Source organism: Notamacropus eugenii, chromosome 7 (assembly GCF_028372415.1).
Source record: "Notamacropus eugenii isolate mMacEug1 chromosome 7, mMacEug1.pri_v2, whole genome shotgun sequence".
Classification (NCBI taxonomy): Eukaryota; Metazoa; Chordata; class Mammalia; order Diprotodontia; family Macropodidae; genus Notamacropus; species Notamacropus eugenii.
The window spans coordinates 14,997,853-15,019,827 of NC_092878.1; the positions used below are offsets into that span (position 1 = coordinate 14,997,853).

The following is a 21,975-nucleotide window of genomic DNA, read 5'->3' on the forward strand; positions in this document are numbered from 1 at the left end:
TTCATTAAAGAAAATGACAACAATTAGAAAGTATATCAAAATTTATGGGCCAAAGTAATACTTAGGGAAAAATTCATATCTCTAAATACTTACTTGAATAAAATAAAGAAAAAACAGATTAAATGAACTGAGAAGCAACTACAAATACTAGAAAAAGAACAAATTAAAAATCCTGTTAAATACCAAATTGGAAATCTTGAAAAACAAATGAGAGATTAATTAAACTGAAAGTAAGAAAATTATTGACCTAATAAATAAAACTAGAAGCTGATTTTACTTTTCATTTATTTATTTATTTAATTTTTTAATGTTCTACAATCACTACCAAAAAGCCTATATTTTTACCCCCCGCCTACCCTCACCAGCCCTCTCCCTCCCCAAGACATCATACAATTCTATATATGATGTACATATACTTTTCTGTAATGCTGTATAGACAAACTAAAATAAATGGAAGAAATCATATAACAAATCAAAACATAGTACAGACACACACACACACACGCACATACAAACAAGATCTGCTACATTCTGCAAATGAATTCCATAGATCTTTCTCTGAATGTGGAAGGCATTTTGCCTTAGGAAACCATTGGGAATTATTATTTTTTTTAAGTTCTTGCGTTATTACGAAGTTCCAAGTCTACCAGAAAAAAATTCTCACACACTGTGGTTGTTGCTGTCCAAAACACTACAGAACATAGGAATAAATGGAGTTTACCTTGAAATGCAAAGCTGTAATTTATCTAAAATCATCAACCAGCAGTATCTCTAATGGGGAGAAATGGGAAGCCTTCCCAGTACAATCACAGGTGAAGCAAGGATGCTCATTATCACCTTTATTGTTTAATATTATACTAAAAATGTTAACCATAGCAACAAGAAAAAGGAATGATAAGATTTGGAAACACAATGAGGAAGCAAAACTATCCCTCTTTGCAGATGATATGATATTATACCTAGAAAATCCTAGAGAATCAACTAAAAAAAGTGAAATTTTTAATAACTTTAGCAAAGTTGATGGATACAAAAGAAACCTACATAAATTATCAGCATTTTGGTATGTAAAAAAACAAAGTCCAGCAACAAGCTGTAGAAAAAGAAATTGATTTAAAATGACTGCAGACTATATAAAATACTTTAGAATTTACGTGCAATGACAAACTCAGGAACTATATGAACACAACAATAACACATTTTTCACAGAAATAAAATTCAGTCTAAATAATTGGAAAATATCAGTTGTTCATGGGTAGGTCAAGCCAGTGTAATAAAAATGACAAATCTATTTAAATCAGTTTATTTATTCAGTGCCATACCAATCAGACTATCAAAATTTATTTTATAGAACTAGAAAAAAATAATAAAATTCCTCTGAAGAACAAAAGAACAAGAATATCAAGAGAATCAATGAAAAAAATGTAAAAGAAGGTGGTCTAGCTGTACAAGATCTCAGACTGTATTATAAAGTGGTTATTGTCAAAACAATCTGGCATTGGCTAAGAAAGAGAGTGGTGGATCAGTGGACTAGATTTTGTACAAATTACATTACAGTAAATGATCACTGCAATTTAGTATATAACAAACCAAAGATCCAAATTTTGGGGAACAAAAACTCAACATTTGACAAAAACTGCTGGGAAAACTGAAAAATAGTATGATGGAAACTAGGTATATATCAACATCTCACACTATCTACCAAGAAAAAGTGAAATTGGGTACATAATTTACACATAAAGGGTGATACCATAAGCAAATTAAGACAATATGGAGTAGTTTATCTATCAGATTTACAGATAAGAGAAAAATTTAGGACCAAAAACACATAGATAGCATCCCAAAATGTAAAACATAATTTTGATTATATAAAACCTAAAAGGCTTTGCCCAAATAAAACCAATGCCAAGAAAAATTTAAGGAAGGCCAAAAACTGGTGCGGGGGGGAATTTGTAGCAAGTATATCTCAGAAAGGTCTCATTTCTCAGAAATATAGATTACCAAGTCAAATTTATAAAACTACAAGTCATTCCCCAATTGGTAAATGGTCAAAGGATATGAACAGACAGTTTTTAGACAAGGAGATCAAAACTACCTTAAAACAACTCTGAGGTACCACCTCATACCTGTTAGACTGACTAATATGAGGAAAAAAGGAAAGTGCTGGATGTTGGAGGGAATGTGGGAAAAGTGGGGCACTAACGCACTCTGGGTGAAGTTGTTAACTGATCCAACCATTCTGGAGAGCAATTGGAAACTATGCCAAAAGAACTATACAACTATGGATACCTTTTCATCTAGCAATACCACTGCTAAGTCTATACCCCAAAGACATCAAAAAGTGAGGGGGAGGATCTATTTGTACAACATATTTATAGCAACTCTTTTTGTAGTGACTAAGACTGGTAATCCCATCAATTAGGGAACAGCTAAAGAAATGGTTGTAGATTGTCTTGGAATATTATTGTGCTATGAGAAATGACAAGCAGGATGGTTCCAGAAAAACCTGCAAAGACTTATATGGACTAATGCTGAATGAAATGAGCAGGACCAGGAGAACATTGTACACAGTAACATTAATATTATTCAATGAAGAACCATGAATGACAGTGATTTTCAACAATGCAATGACCTAAGACACTCCTAAAGGACTAATGGTCAAGCATATTATGCAGACTGAAGCATGCTAGTTTCACCTTCTTGCATTGTTTTCTTTTATTCAAGTCTTCTTGTACAAAATGGCCAACACAGAAATGTTTTACATAACTGCACTTGTGTAACCTATATGGGATTGCTTACCATCTCAGGCAGGAGCCAGAAGAGATGGAGGGAGGGATAGAATTTGAACTCAAAACATTAAATAAAAATGTTAAAAATTGGTTAAAAATAAGAAAGACAGTATCATTGCATCTACACACAATCACTAAATCAAAATATTTTGGTTAGAAATATGTTTGGTGCCCATCTACACCATACAGAAAGAAAGGGCTCAGGGCCAAAGAACCATTTTGTTTGATTCCATGCCATTGTCTTACCTACCTGTTACTATTTGGACACTAACTGAACCTACAAAAATATCCATTGGGGTTTACACAGGTTCAAAATTGTTTTGACCCACGACCTAACAATCAGTTCCAGGGACCATTCAATCTGGGGGCAGACAAACTTTCCCATCTCTGAGGGCACATCAATATCTCCCCCATGTCAAAGGATATCTATTCCTGTCTCTTAGAGATGTTTCCCTAATGGGAAATAGTCTAGATATCTCAAAGTTTCCCTGCTCTCAGCTCAGAAATATGTAGCTAGTGTTCTTAATTCTAAGACTCCCATCTCTGTGTTCTCTGTACCAAGAAGAGTCCTGACTACTATTGAGGGAGTGGTAAGGGAGAGAGTGTGATGTATGTATGAGGCATGTATTGGCACATTGACATCCTTGGTTACTATTTAATACTAATAGTTGTGCATGAATCAGTTTCATCTCAAGAAAGCTTCACATCCCAAAGACTCAAAGACCCTTGTCTTCCTTAGACATTACTTGGGGGTACACACTAGAAGAGGCAGCCAAAGTAAGTTTCTCATGGGAATGGGCTTTTAAAAAAAAACTATTTCTTATTCCTCTTTTTCCAAAGAAAAGGGAAAAAAGCAAAAATCTAGATATCACTTTGATCTTTTAAAAATGCCCTTCTTTCTATTACTGCAACTTTCAAAATAACCAGTCTGTCAGAGAAAAAATTCTTTTTTTGTCATTTCGAGATATTTGACCCTCTCTATTTTTACTTATAGTCATAGAACTTGATAATAGATTGAAAATATTAATATAATGATAATATTGATAGATACATAGATTGATAATAGTAATAGATATTGTATATATAGATGTAATAGTAATATATATATGTTGATAATAGCAATATATATATATATATACATAGACTGATAACAGTATAAAATTTCTAAGTTTCACAAACCTTTTGGAGATAGATAGGAGAAAGAGTTAGTACAGAAGGGGAAGCAGGAACAACTCAGGGAGGTAAGAGAGCTAGGAAGATGACTTTAAAGGCTGATTCCCAGTCCTGGATTTGGTTCTTGAGTGAATTATACATCTTCACAGCAAAGTGTGTGGTGTACTGGAAAGAAGGTTAAAGTTTTGGGGATGAATTCTGGTCTTTCTGCCACTCTGACTTCAAGTAGATCATAGTATTTCTAATCCTCACTTTTCTCATTTATGGAATGAAGGGGCTAGATTTGATGATATCTAAATCTCTTCTAGTTTAAATACATTATGAGTTAATTCAATTCAATTCAAAAAAGAATTGTGGGAGGTCATGAAGCATGTTGAAATGTTCTATGTAAACCACTTACAAAGAGGAGCTATCATCTGCTTACCTATAGCTGCTGTAAGATCACTCATTCATTCAACAAATACTTATTGGGGACTACTACATGTGAAGCACCGTAAAGAATTGTCTAAGATGATTATCTATAAGAGACACAGCTAATTAGGGGGTAGATATTCTTGCTAAGTGGATAGCAGGTATTGCTTCATAGTGATTTTGTATAAATCACCAGATTCTTAACCAGGCAATGCTCAATTTACCCCAGACTGCAAAATACTACAAAAGAATGGTAAGAGATGCTACGATTGGATTCAGGACAATGTAGATCCAATTCCTGCTTCAAATCTTTATTTTCTAGGTATATAACACAGGTCATTTGAATTCTTTTCCTTTTTCTTTTTTTGCAAATTGGGTGGTAGTGGTGAAGGAGGAGGACATAACAGTCCCTAAAGTCTCTTCCAACTCTAAATGTACAATCCTATAATTGTTTGCCTCATTGTGGACCACTGGGGAGGAAACAGAGAGACAGATGTCAAATTCATTCCGTAGTTAAGTGCTTTTCTGCTGTTGGTCTGTCATCAAGGTCAGTGAGCACAGCTATTATTTTTTATATGTCTTAAGGTTCATGGAAGTCAATATCACAGTCTAGGTATACAGAAAATCCTTGCTGTGGGTTGGTGTTCTACTGAGAGCTACGATAAAACACCAAGGAGGACTCCCAGAGTTGTTTAAACTGTGCCCATTAGAACTCATAGGAATGACCACAAGAGATATGATATAGATTGATTATGTTAGGATATATCCTAAGAGGAACAGGCAATTTATCCTAACTTTTTCCATTTGGCCCATCCTCTAAAGAATGAAATAGAGTCAGTAAAAATTATAGAAGTTAGAGCCATCTAGGCTCAGTAGAGGCTATAGTAGAGCCAATGCCTTCATTTTACAAGTAAAGAAATCACAGCCCAGAAAAGCTGAGAGATTTGTCACAAACAATGTATATATATATATATATATATAGATAGATAGATAGATAGATAGATAGATAGATAGTAAATGTTTTATTCTATGCAGTCTGCAGCAACAGAATGATTCAGATTCAGACTTGCATTTTATGGACCTAGAGTCACACAGCATTGGCTAAAATGTTGAAAATAAATCGGACATTTCAAATATCATGAGCTCAAATATATCTCTCCTCTCACCAAAAGTTACTTCTTGGGGAAAAATAAATTGGAAAATAAAATCACATCAAATTGTAGTTGACATTTGAGTTTTATACAAGTCTGATTCGGAGAAGATATCTCTATTTAGTCCAATATGGCCTCAGGTTAAGTAAAATGGGCAAATTGCCCTCTGATAACTTTGTTCCTAAAACCAATCAATTAAAGCAGAAAGAATTGGATATTTGGAGGTAGGGAACATTCATGGAGTCTGGGAAATGACTAAACACTATGAAGGTAAGCAAGGTAATGTCCCTGCAACTTCTAAGGAGTGCCCGGTAAAGACCTATTGCTTTCCTATTAGTATGTAAACAGCACAAAACATATATATATATATTTGACTCCCTTTTGAATCAGTGACATTTGCAAAGATTCATGTTTCACAGCCATTTGTTGCCATCTAGTAAGAGAGATAGCTGCCTTCCCCTTTTACCCGCCCCTCCCCCCCCCATTTTTTGCATGCTTGTTTGGGTTTCTCCAGGATGAGGGGAGGGAAACATATCTTATACTAAGAATTTGTGAATGGACCCTGTACAATCTCACTATCTTGCCTTTGTATACTTCCTCATAAGGGTTACCCTTCCTTTCCACTTTTCAGTCCCCGCTTTGGACTTCTTTATATTTTGACTGTTGAGATGTGAGGTGCTCTCTCTCTCCTCCCTACTTCTGAATTTTTGCTTTAAGCTTTTCTAAACTGTTCATTAATCATGCACTTACTAATGGAACAGTTGTACTGCCTATAGTTTTGACCTTTTTGACCTTGGCAAAAATTGTGTCTTAAAGGAAGGGAAGCCCTCAGAATTATGTCAGGAATATTGTCAAGCATGAAACAATTTTATGCTTTTATTTTATTGAAAGTTATACACATATTCCATTTACTGATAATGAAGAAACTGATACTATTTTTGTTTAAATAATGTGCAAATTTAAGGGATAAGAATTAGACTTGTGATTTCATTGGTATGAGAAGTCATATACAAGGAAATTGACTCTAATTTTGCAGCCAGCAAAACTCGCCCAACATAGAACCAGATTAAAATGTAATTGGGAAATGGGAAAGTAGGAAAAACAAAATACATAAAAATAAAATACAGTATAGATTATGTTAATTTTGTTTTCCTAAGCCAATATGCAGGCCAGCAGGCCTATATCTACATCTCTCTACATCTACAACTATATCTATATCTCTATGTAAGTATGTATATATGTTCAACATCATAAAGAAGGGCTTAGTAATTGGACCAGGATTGCAGTCAGTCTGTGTTAGAGGTGGAACTTCAGCCCAATTCTTGCTTACTCCAAGGCTATAATACCATACTTTTGTAAGGCACTATCCTTTTCACACGCTTATTAATGGGACAATTATGTTGCTATAACTTTGGTCTTTTTGACCTTATTAAATCTTATGTCTTAAAAGGAAGGGAAGCCCTTAGGACTATGTCAGGAATATTGTCAAGCATGAAAAAGCATTGCGGTTGTACTTCATGTAAGATTATACACATATCCCTTCTTTATTATATTAATGGAACAGTTCTGTTGCCCATAAATTTGGCCTTCTTAGCATTTTTGTACTTGAGATTATCATCCTACAGATGTACTTAGTAAAATAGAACTCATAGTCCTTGGTCACTACAATCTGTTTGCTTTACAAATGTTATTTCATTTGATCCTCACAAAATCCCTGTGAGGAAGATGCTATCATTATAGCTATTACAGAGATGAAGAAATTACATGTAAAGCACTTTTTGCTAATCTCTAATTCTACCTCAGTTTCTTCATCAGCAAAATGGCAAAAGCAGGAAGGTCAGTAGCAGGTGGTAGCCTTGTTAATTAGATTATGGAGGATAAAAGTCTGACAAAGGAGTTTTCCTCTCAACACACTACTGTCAACCAGGAGGTGCCCTTTTAATAGACCATACAAGTAAAAAGGTGGTGGCAACTAGCCAATTTGGGTAATGAGTTTGAGAGCTGAAGTGCTCATACTGAGATCTAGGTGAGATCAAGAAAAAAGAGACTTGTTTTTGCTCCAAGAAGCTCCCAGGACCTTGGGCAGGGAGTGTTAAGAGAGAATATGGTGTTTGGAAATGATTTCTCCAATATGTGAATTCTCTTTTTTAAAATTTAATTAGTTTATTTGTTTTCAGTTTTCAACAATCACTTCCATAAGTCTTAAATTTTCTCCCGCTCCTTCTCTCCTCCCTCCCTGAGATGGATTCTACACATGCATTCTTATCAAACACATTTCCACATTAGTCATGTTGCATAAAAAAAATTAAAATGAATGGGAGAAACCATGAGAAAAAATAAAACAAACAAAATATAACACAAGAGAAAAAAGTCTGCTTCATTTTGCGTTCCAATTCCACAGTTCTTTCTCTGGATGTGGACATCATTTTACATCAAGAGTCTTTTGGGAATATTTTAGGTTTTAGGTCCTTGCATTGCTGTGAAGGGTTTAGCCTGTCCTCACACCCTATGGCTGTTACTGTGTATAGTGTTTTTCTGATTAAACTCATTTCACTCAGCATGAGTTCATATAAGTCTTTACAGGTTTTTCTGAAGTTCAACTTTTTGTAATTTCTTATAACACAATAGTATTCCATTACTTTCCTATACCACAACTTGTTCAGCTATTCCCCAATTGATGGGCATTCCCTCAAATTTCCAGTTCTTGGCCACCACACAAAAAAGCTGTTATAAATATTTTTGTATATGTGAACCTTTTCCCATTTTATGATCTCTTTGGGATACAGTCCTAGAAGTGATATTGCTGGGTCAAAGAATATGCACATTTTTTTGTAGCCTGTTATGTAGGCATAGTTCCAAATTGCTCTCCAGAATGTTTAGATCAGCTCACAGTTCTACCAGCAACGAAATAGTGCTCCAACTCTCCTACATCTTCTCCAACACTGTCATCTTCCTGTTTTGTCATGTTAACCAATCTGATAGGTGTGATGTGGTACCTCAGAATTGTTTTGACTTGCATCTTTCTATTCAACAGTGATTTAGAGCATTTTTTCACTACTTTAGATTGCTTTAATTTCTTGCTCTGAAAACTACCTGTCCATATCCTTTGACCATTTATCAATTAGGCAATGACTTGTATCCTTGTAAATCTGACTCAGTTCTCTCTATATATTAGAAATGAGGCCTTTATCACAGACACTAGCTGAAAAATTCTTTCCCAGTTTTCTGCTTCTCTCCCCTAATCTTGGCTTCATTGAGTTTGTTTGTGCAAAAACTTTTCAATTTCATGTAATTAAAATTATCCATTTTGCACTTCATAATGTTCTCTATCTCTTTTTTGGTCATAAAATTCTCCATTCTCCATAAATCAGACAAATACACTGTCCCTTGCTCCCCTAATTTGTTTATAATATCAGCCTTTACGCTTAAATCGTTTACCCATTTGGACTTTATTTTTGTGTACAGTGTCAGGCATTGGTCTATGCCCAGTTTCTGCCACATTGTTGCCCAGTTTTCCTAGCAGGTTTTGTCAAACAGTGAGTTCTTATCTCAGAAGCTGGGGTCCTTGGGTTTATTAAACAGTACATTGTTATAATCATTGACTACTGTGTCTTGTGAACCTAACCTACTCCTCTGATCTACCCCTCTATTTCTTAGCCAGTACCAAGTGGTTTTGATGATTGATGATGTTTGTAATACAATTTGAGACCTGTCGCCACCTTCTCTAGCATTTCTTTTCATTAATTCCCTTGATATTCTGGACCTTTTGTTCTTGCAGATGAATTGTGATATCATTTTTTTAGCTCTAGAAAATAATTATCTGGTAGTTTGATTGGTATGGAACTGAATAAGTCAATTAATTTAGGTAGAATTGTCATTTTTATTATGTTAGTTTGGCCTATCCATGATCAACTGATGTTTTTCTAATTACTTCGATCTGATTTTCTTTGTGTGAAAAGTGTTTTGCAGTTGTGTTCATATAGTCCCCGGGTTTGTTTTGGCAGTAGACTTCCAAATATTTTACAATGTCTATTGTAACTTTAAATGGGATTTCTCTTTCGATCTCTTGCTAGTGAGCTTTGCCAGTAATATTTAGAAATGCAGATGATTTTTGTGGGTATATTTTGCAATTTACAACTTTGCAAAAGTTGTTTATTATTTCAAGTAGTTTTTTATTTGATTTACTTGATTCTCCGGGATTCTCTATCATCATATCATCTGCAAAGAAAGATAACTTAGTTTCTTCTTTGCCTATTCTAATTCCTTCAAGAATATGTGAATTCTTAACTCAAACTTGAACAAGTTTAATACTTTCTGGTCTGCTAAGGGGAGAGGGAGTCCTGAGCACTGTTCACACTGACTAATTTTAATGAAGTGTCAAAGATATATAAAGGTGGGTTGCTGTGTTGCTTGAACCTTATTCTTCGAGCCATCATTTTTCTATCCTTTCCAAGGAGCTAGAATTTACAGAGTGAGGGAAGAGTTGTCCTTTTCATATTTTTGGTTTACTATCCCTGCTTCTTTTTTTCTCTTTTGGGGTCCCAGTGATTCCTTACCCTTGTGAATGTTGAGCCTTTATTTCCACATATAACATGGGATAATATTCCTGCTCTTTACACTCTAAATCAAGATCACTGAGTTTCCGAATTGTGCCAGTTTATCTTATTTGGCTGGCACTTCATTACCTATTTTAAACTGTTTTGAGGTAATAGGAGTTAAGTGACTTGCCCAGGGTCAAGTAGCTAGAAAGTGTCTGAGACCAGATTTGAACTTAAGTCCTTCTTACTGTATTCACTGAACCATCTAGCTGCCAGTTTTAAATCGATTTTTGAGGTTTGTTGTGATATTTGCGATATATGTATATATACATATATATATATATATTCTTAACAATACATATGCAAAAAAATTTTAATTTGTCTTTTTTGTGTGTGGGATACATTTTGAACTTCTTAATTTATTGTCATTCTCATTATGGTATAGTGAAAGGACACTGCCTCTGTCATCAAAAGATATGGGTTCAAATCCTGCCTCTGGTGAGGTCAACCTTGGACAACTCCCTGGGTCTCAGTTTCTTCAACTGTAAAATAAAGGCCATGGACTAGATGTTCTCTGAGGCCCCTATTAGCTTTAACTCTACAATCCTTGTACCTTATTCAAAAGTGGGAAGGCTGGGTTCTCACTTGATGAGTGATCTCCATTGGATAGAGAGAGCTGGGACAGGAGTAGGGAAGAACTGAGTTTGAATTTGCCCTCAGAAAATTAATTGCTGTGTGACTCTGGGCAAGTCATTCAAGTTCTGTCTGCATCAGTTTCTTCAACTATAAAAGGAGGATAGCAACAACACCTAACTCAAAGGATTGTTCTGAGATTGAAGTGAGATATTTGTAAAGTATTTAATGCCTTCTGTGTGTCAGGCAGAGCACCTGGCACATACTAAGTACCTAGTTTGTACTTTCCTTTTCCCCTTTCTCTTTCTTCTTCCTGATTCCAGTAACCACCAAGTCTAGAATCTTTAGACTGAATATTGTTGACTGCTGGTTTTCATTCAGTACTTCCTCAAATCTCTCTCTCTCTCTCATTTTGTAAGGTCTTTAAAATTTTGGATGAATGACTAGGGTTTATTACATGTATTATCTCATTTGACCCTTATGATAACCCTATAAGATAGGTGCTATTATTATCCCTATTTTACATGGAGGAAACAGACCAACAGAGATACCTAGAATCACATCATGAATATTTCAGGAGGATTTGATTTCAAGTCTTCCTGACTCCAAACCCTGCACTTTCTCCACTTTGCCAACACAATGCATCAAGATGGAAAATAATAGATAAGCTCCAGGAAAGAAGATCTCCATTGAAGGGGGACCCAATCCCTCCCAAAGCACTCCCTTTTACTTTTAGACAGCTTTAATTTTTAAGCAGCTAATAAAAATGGTTCTTTATACTGCTCTGAATCAATGATTTCTCCAATCTCTTTGCATTTTTCAACATGACAGGGATTTATATTACAATGTATTGTCTAGTTTGGGGTCATCTCCAACAACGTTCATTGTGGACATTTCTGAATCTCTGCAGGGAGCTAGAATTTTCCCACCTGGGCTTCCATGGAAATGGCCAACAATGTAACTGAGTTTGTGTTCCTGGGACTGTCCCAGGATCCTAACATGCAACTGATGTTCTTCACCATGTTCCTCCTCATTTACACTGTGATTATAGTGGGGAATCTGCTCATCCTATTCACAGTATGCTTTGAGTCTAAGCTCCACACTCCTATGTATTTTTTCTTAAGTAACCTTTCCTTTGTAGACATTGCTTACTCATCTGCCACAGCCCCCAAAATGATTGCAGATTTCATCTCAGAGCGCAAGACCATCTCCTACTGGGGCTGTGTTGCCCAAATGTTTACCTTCCACTTTTTTGGCTGTGCTGAGATTTTCGTCCTGACAGTAATGGCCTTTGACCGCTATGCTGCCATCTGCCAGCCACTACGCTATACTACCATCATGAGTGCCACCATCTGTGCTGTGCTGGCCTCATTGTCCTGGGCAGGGGCCCTGGGACATTCCTTTGTGCAGACCCTTCTTACTTTCCAGCTTCCCTTCTGTAGTGCTCAAGTCATTGATCATTATTTCTGTGATGTTCATCCTGTCCTCAAACTTGCCTGTGCAGATACCACGTTGGTGAACTTGCTGGTGGTGGCCAATAGTGGTCTCATCTCCCTGGGCTGCTTCTTCATTTTACTAGCCTCTTACACGATAATTCTACTTAGCCTCCGGAAGCACTCTGCAGAGAGCAGACGGAAAGCTCTTTCCACCTGTGGCTCTCACTTGACAGTGGTGACTTTCTTTTTTGTTCCATGCATCTTCATCTACCTTCGCCCATCTACTACCTTCCCACTGGACAAGGCAGTGTCTGTGTTCTATACCACCATCACTCCAATGCTGAATCCCCTCATCTACACCCTGAGGAATGGGGATGTGAAGAATGCCATGAAGCGAATATGGAACCACAAAGTTTTGGGGGAAGAAAAGAAAGGATGAAATACTTCAGAATCACAGAAACATAATACTACTGGGGATTCTTAGAGGACAAATCACTCCATAATGAAGTGAATCTCTTGGATTCAAAATTTCTAGAAAACAATTTGTACTCATTACAATTTCATTGTCTAAGAACCTTTATTTCTAATCTACCATGGATGGTTGTATTTAGAGGTAGGACTGGGTATAGGCAAGGACTTTGAGAAGTCAAGAATAAGACAGAAAACTCCAAGAATTCTCACCCAGTTGGGGACTATATTTTTCTCCAATTTCACTGACAATGATATATTTCTGTGAATCCTTACTTCAGAGATAGAGAGCTTAAGAGAACACACATATTCTTGGTTTTGCACAGTAGATTCAAAATAAGCAGCAATAGCACAGTGATTGTAATGATGAACAAGTGGAACTTGAATTTTCTTAATTATGTAATTCTGTGTGACCAAGTGGAATTTTTATTTGTGCTTAAAATTTTAAACAGTGAAACTAAGGTATGAACTGCAAGGTATATTTCTGTTTTGTAAATGAAAATTTTAGTTCACACATGAAATATTTTACTGAACTTGAATGATACCTTTGAAATTGTAATTTATTTTTTAATTGTCTTAAAATTAAAAAAAAAAACAAATCAAGAAAATAAAACATTACATCACTGGTCCTACTTAGTAGTTGCCCAAATTGAACCTTTTGTAGATATTTCAGTTTAATTAAAATTCACTTGAGTGGAATTTTTATAAATCTCTGCTAAGCTTTTTCATATGTTTAAAACTTTTTCTAACTGCTTTTATACCTGTTGCTTCATATTAAAGAAACTTTTTGAAGTAAAAATTTATATTAAATAGTCTTTTACCAATGACAAACCAGGGTAGATGCACAAATATTACTATGTTGTCTACTGAACAAAAATATGTAAAGATGAATTTTGATGAAGTGATTGATAAATTTGCAGAATTTAAGGATTGAAAATGGAAATTGTAACATTATTATCCATTACTGTGACAGACTAATGTGTATGTATAATTTTTTTCCTATTCTAAAAAAAGTACAGTCATGTAATTAACAATTACTTTTTTTGCTTTTCATAAGGTAATGTTCCTTTTTTTAATGACATGGTTCCATATATAAAGTTTGCTAGGGAAAAGATTCTCACTGTGTTACTTTTCTAGTTATTATTATTCATTTCATTCATAATTGTTGTGGAAAATACTTTTGTTATATAAAGGAGGGTGTTAAAAATTATGCACTGTGGGTGTCAGGTAAAAAAATATATATCACTGGGATGAGTTTACTTGAATTCATTAAGAGCATCTAGATGCTCTTTTATTACCTCTACTTATCTTGGGTATCAACTTGCCATTAAGTTTTGCTCTGTCAGTTCCATTGGAAAGGTCATTCTTTGTTGTGGAAAAACCTGAAACAAAATAGAAATTGAGAAACTCTCTCATCTCTGTTTTGTCAGTTATCATCCCATCCATCCGAAATAAAGTTTATGTCACTGTTTTCTTCCTCGTTTCCTCGAAATATAGCTAAAAATATGCCCCATAAGTCAAACAACACTCTTTTTGTTGCCCTTAGCTTTCTTCACCATCTTAGCTTATTCTGAACTCTAATAGTCCTGATATCATTTTTATAGGAACACACTATGCCATTAATATTGATTCTGATATCATTATATTGTGTGGTGATCAACTATCAATGATTCAATTCATCTCAGCAATATTATGATCCAAGACAAGTACAAAGAATTAACAAAGGAAAATGCTACCCACATTCTGATAAAGAACTGATGGACTCTGAATACAGATTGAGGCATATGTTTTCACTGAACTTTATTCTTTTTTCATGGATTTTTTTCCTTTTGATCTGTTTCTTCTTTCACAACTGTGACTAATATGGAAATATGCTTTACATGACAGCACATACATAATACATATCAAATAGCCTACCATTGTAGGAAGAGGATACGGTAGTGGGAGAGGGAGAAAAATTTGGAACTCAAAATCTTTTTAAATTGAATGCTGAAAATTTTCTTGACAGTTGGGAAAAGGTTAAAAATAGTATTTTATTTAATAAATTTAATAATCAATTTAATAAATAAATTTATATTTAAATGACTAATAAATAACTAAAAAAATAATAAATTCAGTAAAAAATTATTGCTGGGTATCTTCAATATATTTGCTTTTAATATCTACAGTTAGTAATGAGTTTCTTGTTCATTCACATTGATATCTTTACAGAAATCTCATCCCCACATATTAGAATTGTTTTCCTTGTATTCTCAGAATTTCATTCTTCAGCATATCCCATACCTCCTTGGCTGACCTTTGTATGAATGAATAATGATGTTACATGTGGATCTTACTGATCTTTTTGCTAAACTCTGAAACCAACTTTCCAAAAATCTAGGGCTCACATTAAACTATGTTTATATTTCCTCGGTTCTGTTTCAAACTCTAGGAGGGAGTGGTCACTTGTCCCTCAATTCTCCCACTCCATTCCCAAAACCCTGAGGTTTCTACCATTTCTATTATGGCAACAATTTCCTTCACATTAGTGAGAGTTAGATGCATAATAGTATATCCCTTTGTGCGTTCATCTCTTTTTTTTTTTGTATTTAAATTTATTTATTTGTTTTCAACATTCATTTCCACAAAATTTTGAGTTCCAAATTTTCTCCCCATATCTCCCCCCCCACCCCCAAACACCAAGCATTCTAATTACCCCTATCACCAATCTGCCCTCCCTTCTAACATCCCTCCCTTCCCTTATTCCCATCTTCTCTTTTGTCCTGTAGGGCAAGATAAACGGTTCATCTTCTAAAGGATGAAATATCACTAAAAGCAAGTTGAGAAATTATTAGCTACTCTTATTTTGGCACGGAGGTCCAGCAGATTCCAGGACAACTGAAATATTCCATCATTACTTTATCATGTATTTGTGCCAAGCTTGAAATTTCAAATCTATTTGTTAGCTCTTCTTGGCTATGTGTTCTGTAGTCTACTTCAATGACAAAATCACTTCTGTTTTTTCCCTCTACTCTCCTTTAAATTCTCTCTACCATATTTCCTTATTCTAGTTTTTCAATTTTCTCACATTAATATTCCATCTTAATATACACCACTCCCCACCCCCCACCTCCGTGCACAGTCTAATCATCTGCATCTCTCAATGGATCCCTCTCCAGTCACTGATATCTCTGGTCTGGACTCATTTTTTAGTGCTTACTGAATTATCCTCCTCTGAGGCTCTCCTGTCCCCCTGACTCTAAATCCTTGATGACTATTATACACATTCCATTCTCTAGCCCTTATTCTTATTCCCTTCAATCTTACCCTCTCAATATTCTACTACAGATGTACCTACCCCTTCCACTGTGCACTCTCAAGTGCTTTCTTCACAACTAATAAACTTGCTTTTATATTAAATTGTTTATTTTTCTTTTGTATTCTATGATATGGCTCTAATACCACTAATGAATATGAAATTAAAGCAATTATGAGGACTTATTTTGCTCAACTATATGCCAATGAATTTAATAATTTCAGTGAAGTGTGAAAATATTACAAAAATATAAATTGCTTAGAATAGCAGAAGAGGAAATAAAATATCTTAATAGACCATAAATAGGCCATAAATGAACTTCTTAAGAAAAAAAAATTAGAACTAGACAGATTTACAAATAAATTCTATGAAATATTTAAAAAATCAATTAATTTCAATACTAAATAAAATATTTCAAATAAAAGACAAAGAAGGGGTCCTACCAAACTTCTCTTATGAAACAAATATGATACTTATACTTATATCAGGAAGAGTAAAAACAGAGAAATAAATTATAAACCAGTTTCATTAATGAATATGGTTGCAAAAATCATAAACAAAGTACTAGTCATGAGATTTCAAGAATACATTAAACATTATGACCAAGTGAGTATTTTATCAGGAATGTAGAGTTAGTTTAATGTAAAGAAGACTATTTACGTAATTGAGTATATCAATAATAAATGTAAAATAATCATACAATTATATCAATACATGCAGAAAAAGCTTTTGAAAAAATACAACACTTATTTCTATTAAAAACACTTGAAAATATTGGCAAAATGGGTTTTTCCTTAAAATTGATAAAAGGCATTTATTTAAAACCATCAACAGAAAGTTTTTATAATGGGGATAAGCTATAAGCCTTCCAACTAAGATCAGGTGTCAAACAAGGATGTCTGTTGTCACCAATATTATTTAATATTGTATTGGAAATCTTAGCAATAGGAATAAGAGAAGAAAAAGAAAGAGAAAGAATCAGAATAGGGAATGATGTAATAAAACTATTTTTCAGATATGATGATATACTTGGAAAATCCCAAAGACTCAACTAAAAAGTTAGTCAAAACAGTTAATAATTTTAGCAAAGTAGCAGGATATAAAGTAAATCCACATAAATTTCCAGCATGCCTATGTATCACCGACAAAAGTCTGCAAGAAGAGATAGTAATAGATACCCCCAACCTCATTATTTGTCCTGACTTTGACCTCCAATCTTTCCACTTATTCTTTCCCAGGCAATCATTGCTGTATTGGCAATACTTTCCTTCCTACCTTATCTTGATTTGTGTGATGAATTGGTTCAAATCTATACCATTCTCTGCACTTAAATTCCTTGCAGTACTTGTCCTATCATCTCATGTCAAACTCCAGTCTTGAATTGCTCCCACTATCTGCTAAATTTGCTCTTATTCATATGCTACTAAATGAAGGAGAAATTCATGAAGCTATACTTAGTCTACTATAAATTTGGCATATAATTTCAACCTGGTCTTCATAGAAACAACAAAATCCTATTAGTTCCCTAATCAATTTTCTATCCCCCTACCATAGACACCATTACAAACCTTTTCATTCTCTTTATTCATCTGACACATTAGTACCTCCTCTTCCTCTCCCTTCACTAAGCACTTTGCCCCATACTTCACCAAAGAGCTGAAAACCGTTAACCAATAATACCTTCTTCTGCCCTTTCTTCATCTCACATCACTAAGTTGTTCCTCCTCAAACACTTTTTCACCTCTATTTCACATGAGAGATCTGTTCACCTTGCCAAATTAAATATTTCTATATATACTCTTGATACCATTCCATCTTCAATCTTCAGTAGATTTCTCCCTTTATCATCCTCACTCTTTCACTAATCCTTAGTTTCTATCTACTAGTTGTTTCCCTGATGCCCACAGACACTAATGAATCTCCCACTCTTGAAAAAATCCTTACTCAATCCAGATTTCCCACTAGTCACCCCCATTTCTCTCTCCTCCTCTTCATGGTTAAACTCCTTGGGAAAAGCATCTATACTTACTGCCTTGACTTCCTTTTTCTTATTTAATTTTAAATTTCTTACATTTTGACTTCTAGTCTCCTCATTTAACTGAATTTTTCTCTCTAAAACCACCAGTGATCTTTTTACCTTTGAATCTATGATCTTTTATCAATCTTCATCCCTCTTGATCTTTCTGTAGCTTCTGCTAAGTACAAACTCCTCTTTAGATTTTCATGACAGCACTGTCTCCCAGTTCTTTTCTTACCTGTCTGACCATTTCTTTTCAGTCTCCTTTGCTAGATGTTCATCTATGTCATGCACATAAGAAAAAATGAAATGGAGGACCTTTCAAGCATTTCTGAAGACAAGACAAGAATTAAGTAGAAAATCAGATTTTTCAAATATAAGACTCATTTGTAGCTGTTGTTCAGTTGCTTCAGTCATGTCTGATTCTTCATGACCCCATTTGTGGTTTTCTAAACAAGGATATTCCAAAGGTTTGCCATTTCCTTCTCCATCTCATTTTACAGATGAAGAGCTGAGACAAAAAGGGCTAAATTGGTCACAGCTAGTAAGTTTCTGAGGCCAGATTTGAACTCAGGATGATGAGTCTTTATGACTTCAGGCTTGGTTCTCCATCCAATATGACACCAAAATGACCCTTGCAAGACTCAAGAGAAGCATAAGAAAATAAACAGGAAAGTTCAAGGGACTCAATAAGGTTTAGCTATTTACCTTTATATATGAGATGATACCTGTATATTCTAAAAACTTTGTAATTATCAGAGCAGTTAGAAGGATTCTACATAGAAAGAAGGTATAGGAGTGAGTTGGAATGATGGAATGATGTAAAAAAAATTGATAGGAGAGAAAGAGTTGTCCTTGGAAAAGGAAGAAGGAAGAAGAAGAACAGCAAAAATAGCAGAAAAGAAGCACACAAGAAAGAGTTTTTACAGTGGAGGGGAAAATGTTGGGGGCAGGCTTGAGCCTCACTCACACCTTAATTGGTTCAAAAAGAGAACACACTTACATATTCAATTGGTAATATAAATCCATTTTTCCCAACAGGGTGGTTAGAGATAAAAAAGATATGAGAAAGGGGAGGAGTGTATAATAAAAAGGGGGGCAGATGAAAGAAGACAGTGGTCAGCAGCAAAACAGAATTAAGAGGAGAGGTAGCCTCTGAATTTCCCCATCATCCTGGTGCTTATAAGTTTTTTGGCTCAGATGAACAAAAGCAGTGCTGTACACGAAATCTCTGAAAATTTCCCACTCTTTTTATGCACCATTGTTGTTAACTCTGTACCAACTCAGCTTTCCTCCAAAAGAAGGAGCTGTTCACTCAAGAAGAAACACAAGAAGAAACGCTCTTTTCTGTTGACAGTGAGTCTCTTTACAGTTATCCTGACTTAGGACTGATGATTTTTCTGAATGTAAATGCTTAGAGAGTATGAGTCTATGATTGGTCCAGTATTGTCTGCCACACATTGCTTTAGTCACTCTTACATATTTCTTGTCTTTTCCCTTACGATGACATAATCTATTAAATGCCAGTGTTTGCTGCAAGTGTGCATCCACAAAGTTTTATTGCACTTAGGCAAAAGGAAGACAGTGCTGGTGATGAGTTAATGAAATGCACAAGTCTTCAGTAGTAAGTTGCCTTTGCTGTTTCTGACTCAGTTCCTCCCAGGGACTCCCTGACATGTCTGATAGTATATGTCTACTCTGGCACTAAAGTTACCCAGAATTACAAGCTTCTCTTCTTTTGGCACATTGATGATGAGGGTCTCAAGGTCTTCATAGAGTTTTTGTTTGATCTCAGCAGGGTTTGTCATGTGCACATTCCATGTACAAATGGTGAGTAGAATCTTCTTTGCAAAAAAATTGTGTTAATCTTTTTGTGGTTTAATCACAAGGAAGGATCCTCACCTGTTGAAGCAGCAGGGTTGGGTAAAGCTGACAATTTTTAGGGCACCTTTTGTAGTTCCTTCTTCATTCCAGGAGATGATCTGTGCAGTCCTTATCTGTAAGTCTTTACTCAGATATACAGAGATATTGAATTCCACCGCTGTTTCTGTCCACTGAGAAGATGACCCAAGTTGCCTGTGTGGGATCTTGTGACAAGAGTTCCCAGGGTATCTGCACCTGCTGCTTATCACTTACTCGTTACCACAGGTCTTTAAGGGAGGTAAAATAGTAAAATTAAAACAGCAAAATAGCAAAATGATAAAATAGTAGATGATTGGTAATGCTTGAATGGGAATTGGATTTAAGTAAGGCAAAGTTGCACAAAGTCAGCTTAATTCTTTCATTCAGCTATAAGAGTCCACTGGAAAGACAAAAGTCAAGATGCTTGGCAATGTCCTTGGATATAGTGGATGACCTTGGTCTCTTCAATCAACGATCAATCTCTGAGCATTCCACAGCGTCTGCTTCAGTTTCCTTCATAGTCTTTGAAACAAATTGTTCTCAAGCACACTTTCTGATGGGAGAAGTCTTCACATGCTTGCAATAGACATCCCCTTAACTCACTGATGTTATTTGATGCCTATTGGTTATCCTCAACCTGGTTTAGCCTTTGTTCTGAAACAGTTTTACTAGGAAGTAGTCATTGAATATGCTACAGCTTCTTGGGGGCACAGGTGAGAACTGGGTGATGGGTGGACACCAAAGATGAATGAACAGTCTTGAAAAGGGGTTAGCAAGACCTCATACCGGGGGTGCTATTCCTCCCTGAACACTTCATAACTCCACTATCATCATAATTGATCATATCCATAAAAACAAAAATCATATGATTATATCAATAGACGTAGAAAAAACTTTGGCAAAATACAACACCCATTCCTATTAAAACACTAGAAAACATTGGAGTCAATGGAACCTTTCTTAAAATGATAAGTAGCATCTATCTAAAACTAAGAGCAAGTAATATCTGAAGTGGGGACAAATTTAAATCTTTCTCAATGAAATAGGGAGCAAAGCAAGGTGTATCAGTAAGCCCCCCAAAATACAAAAGGGGGCTGCTATCACAGGTGCTTTGCTCTGCTTCTTTAGAAGGAAAGACAACTTTTGAGGGGTTACCAATCACTTTAATCAAGCACATGTATCATTCAGTTAGTTCAGGGGGAAAAGTCAGCACTCTGAACTTCAGAGAAAATACAGAGAAATCAAAGATCAACAGATATGGCTTCCCCTGCCTGATCATAATATATATATATATATATATATATATATATATATATATATATATATATATATCATAATTCAAGAGACAGTTTCAACTGTCTGACAATAGTTACCAGAGAGGGAAGCACAGGCATCTGGGTTTTCAAAACTGAGGTCAGCTTCCCAGAGTCTCTCTAGTCAAAGAAACCCTTCCAATCATTAAGCCCCCAAGTAAAACCTCACCCTCAGAGTATTTATACACTTTTTAGAGCCAGAGGGCCTAACCCTCTGACCCAGTGCCTCAACAGAAAAAAAACAAAAGGTTCTTTGGACCCTCTTAAAAAGCAACTTTTCTAATCAAGCTTCCCTCAATGGGCATGGCCATCAATGCCTGGAGAGTATCTTTAATCACATTATTCAATCAGAGGCACTTTTATTACAACAAGAACAGCAAAAGATTCTAATTTGATTGCCATCACACAAGGATGTCCATTATCATCATTGTTATTCAATATTGTACTATAAATGCTGGCTATAATAATAAGATAAGTAAATGAAATTGAAGTGTTGCATTTTCATGATGTGTTGTGGCAGAGCTGTCTCAAAGAATTCAAAGTCAGACAAACTCTAATCCAAGTATAGACCTTGATTGACACTGATGCCTCTCATGAAGTTAGTTAAATTCCAAGAGAAGCCAGCAACTTTAGTGAAAGCAAGATTGATTTTTATAGGGTAAAGAAGCAATTGCCTAACAGAGAATATGAACACTAAAAAGGCAGAAATGGTTTGTTAAGGGATTAGGTACTAGGGGAGGAGTCCCAGCCTCAGTGGAACTGTATATGTGATTTCCCACAATGCATACAGAAAGAAACTCATTTGAGAGACTTGCATGCATGATAATGATATTATAATAAGCATCTATGTAA

At 35.2% G+C, this 21,975-nt stretch overlaps 1 protein-coding gene across 1 annotated transcript; it reads left to right on the top strand.

The window, feature by feature from the left end:
• The first annotated feature begins 11,631 nt into the window (after positions 1-11,631).
• Positions 11,632-12,567, top strand: LOC140513960 (olfactory receptor 4S2-like). Its single transcript, XM_072623906.1, has one exon. The coding sequence runs from the start codon at positions 11,632-11,634 to the stop codon at positions 12,565-12,567; it is 936 nt and encodes a 311-aa protein (XP_072480007.1).
• Positions 12,568-21,975: the final 9,408 nt, after the last annotated feature.